Source organism: Labrus mixtus, chromosome 8, assembly GCF_963584025.1.
Source record: "Labrus mixtus chromosome 8, fLabMix1.1, whole genome shotgun sequence".
In the NCBI taxonomy this organism is placed as follows: Eukaryota; Metazoa; Chordata; class Actinopteri; order Labriformes; family Labridae; genus Labrus; species Labrus mixtus.
The window spans coordinates 1,702,501-1,705,000 of NC_083619.1; the positions used below are offsets into that span (position 1 = coordinate 1,702,501).

The 2,500-nt window shown below is 43.5% G+C and overlaps 2 protein-coding genes across 8 annotated transcripts in view; one reads left to right on the forward strand and one right to left on the reverse strand.

The window, feature by feature from the left end:
- Window positions 1-2,500, forward strand: part of LOC132978590 (neuropilin and tolloid-like protein 1) — a 609,128-nt gene that overhangs the window by 99,497 nt on the left and 507,131 nt on the right. The gene's annotated exons all lie outside the window — the stretch shown is intronic.
- The window catches only part of ctnnd2b (catenin (cadherin-associated protein), delta 2b), a 145,642-nt gene that overhangs the window by 29,977 nt on the left and 113,165 nt on the right, over window positions 1-2,500 (reverse strand). For all 7 annotated transcript variants that reach the window (XM_061043801.1, XM_061043799.1, XM_061043798.1 and 4 more), the window contains one exon: window positions 360-492. In XM_061043801.1, coding sequence (XP_060899784.1) covers window positions 360-492 — 133 coding nt within the window. The remainder of the gene's footprint in view (window positions 1-359; window positions 493-2,500) is intronic.

Sequence of the window (2,500 nt, forward strand, 5' to 3'; positions counted from 1 at the left end):
GATTGATTGATTCTGGTCGCCTCTGGCTCCGCCTACCAAAATGCCACATTCAAGGCTTTTAAGCTATTTTTTCTGTTCCAAGAACCTTTCCCTACAGCTCTGCACCCATGAACTTTTTGCGATCCCAGTTGCCTTGTTTCATCGACATCGCGGCTTGAGGCACGTGTCTGAAAGTTCTAACTTAATTATTCCTGTGTGTGTGTGTGTGTGTGTGTGTGTGTGTGTGTGTGTGTGTGTGTGTGTGTGCGTGTGTACATGTGTGTGTGTATGTGTGTGTGTGTGTGTGTGTGTGTGTGTGTGTGTGTGTGTGTGTGTGTGTGTGTGTGTGTGTGTGTGTGTGTGTGTGTGTGTGTGAATACCTCAGATTTGATCTTGTTGTCTCCGAAGCAGAGGTGCTGGAGGTAGGCAGCAGCGTTAGACTGGACTGATGGAAACTGATGCTGCAACATCTGGATCACCTCAGGCAGCTCTGGATCCCTCCAGCCGAACTCCCTGCAGAGACACACACAAACACACACACACACACAGAAACAAAGTCAGTATGTTTTCATGTGTGCACAGACATACATGTGTATTTGTGTTGATGTGTGTGTAGCTGGATGTGTTGCTAGTGAGGCAGGCAGCCTGCTGTCCTACTTTAACCCTGATTTAAAATGCTCACCAGAGAGACAGAGAGAGAGAGCGAGAGAGAGAAAGAGATAGAGAGAGAGAGAGAGAGAGAGAGAGAGGGATGAATGTTGGAAATGAATTAAGGAAAGAAACAGTTACAAACACATAGATTTGTACATGTATGTACATTCCCAACACATGGAACTTTTAAAGGACTTTTAGGATGTTTAACATTCAGCAGAAACATGGATCATTTTTATCGTCACTCGTTGTTTACTGTCTGACAGCAGCTGGAGGTCATACAGTGAGAAACACCTTATGAAGACATTATGGTGGATTTATTCAGACCGTAGGCGTTTATATGGTGACCAGACAATGTTCATCTTTAAAAAAAGGGCATGTCAAGTTTGTGTTACTTTTCAGCCAGTCGTGATGACTTTGTTCCTCCATATTCATTTATACTGAACCCAACAACAAAGTGACACAGCTTCAGTGTTTATCCAGCTCTGCATGGGTCTGTAAACCTTTCTGTGTTCTAACCTCTCTCCATTTTTCAAAAGCATCTCCAATATTGATCCTAGTTTGAGCACGTTTCTGCTCGTGGAGCTTATTAGAAACATGCAGAGGCTTTTTAGGTCGAGTACAATCACTTCTATCTGAACCACTTCTCTTGACCACTTCCATCGCTGCAACACCTGTTGACCTGATAACTGCTCTCATATCTGACAAACTGAGGGGCGTCCAAAACGGCCGTGTGTGTGTGTGTGTGTGTGTGTGTGTGTGTGTGTGTGTGTGTGTGTGTGTGTGTGTGTGTGTGTGTGTGTGTGTGTGTGTGTGTGTGTGTGTGTGTGTGTGTGTGTGTGTGTGGTGGGGGGGGGGTCGCCTTAAAACCGTCTACCTTCTCTGGTCCAAACAAATCCAGAGCATTCAGGAGCAGAATCTAAAGTTAGAAGGAGGACATACTGGCTGCTGCATTGTTGTCAGAGAAGCCAGCACTTCAACATAGCATGTTTCATTAATGTCTGATCAGATAGTAAGATACCTTTATCATTTCACTCACTATACATCTCACTGATTGGACCTTTAAAGCTATGCCACTATTTTGGAAAAATAGTGTGTTTTTCCTACTCTATGGCTGGATTTTGAGTCTCGCCCACCAAGCCTTGCTTTACCCAGATATGTACGAAAATGGTTTTCTCAAATAAAATCTCATGAAAATCCTAAGAAGAGTAGAAGCTGATTAAAAGAGGTGAAGTGAAACTGGGATATCTTGGCACCAGAAGCACCAGAAGATTACACTGATTTCTACATTTCCAACGTTTAAACCATGAATAATATAGAAAAAATGGGCGTAGTCTCACACATTGAGAAAGTGTTTTGAAGCTAAGTGGTGATGGTCGCCATATTGGAGATATTTATTTAAATCTATCTTACGATCAATCGAGTAGAAGGTGAAGAGATTCAAAGCTGCGAAATGGATAGATCATTTGATCAGATGAGCTCAGTTGAGGGTACTTAGATACAATGCTTATCAAATAAAGTTATGAGGCCTGACATGAAGGAGACCTTCTCTGAGTTAATCACATATTTACATCTGAAGCAACAGCAGTCATCTTGGATCCTCAGAGGGATGAATCCTTCCTGCTTTGGTTTTTCAGATGTAACAAGGGTCTGCTCGTGCTTTCGCCTGAAGGCGCCCTTTAGGCATAGATTCACACACAGACACACACACACACACACACACACAAACAGACACACGCACACACACACACACACACACACACACACACACACACACACACACTCACACACACACACACACACACACACACACACACACACACACACACACACACACACACACACATAGACACACACACACACACACACA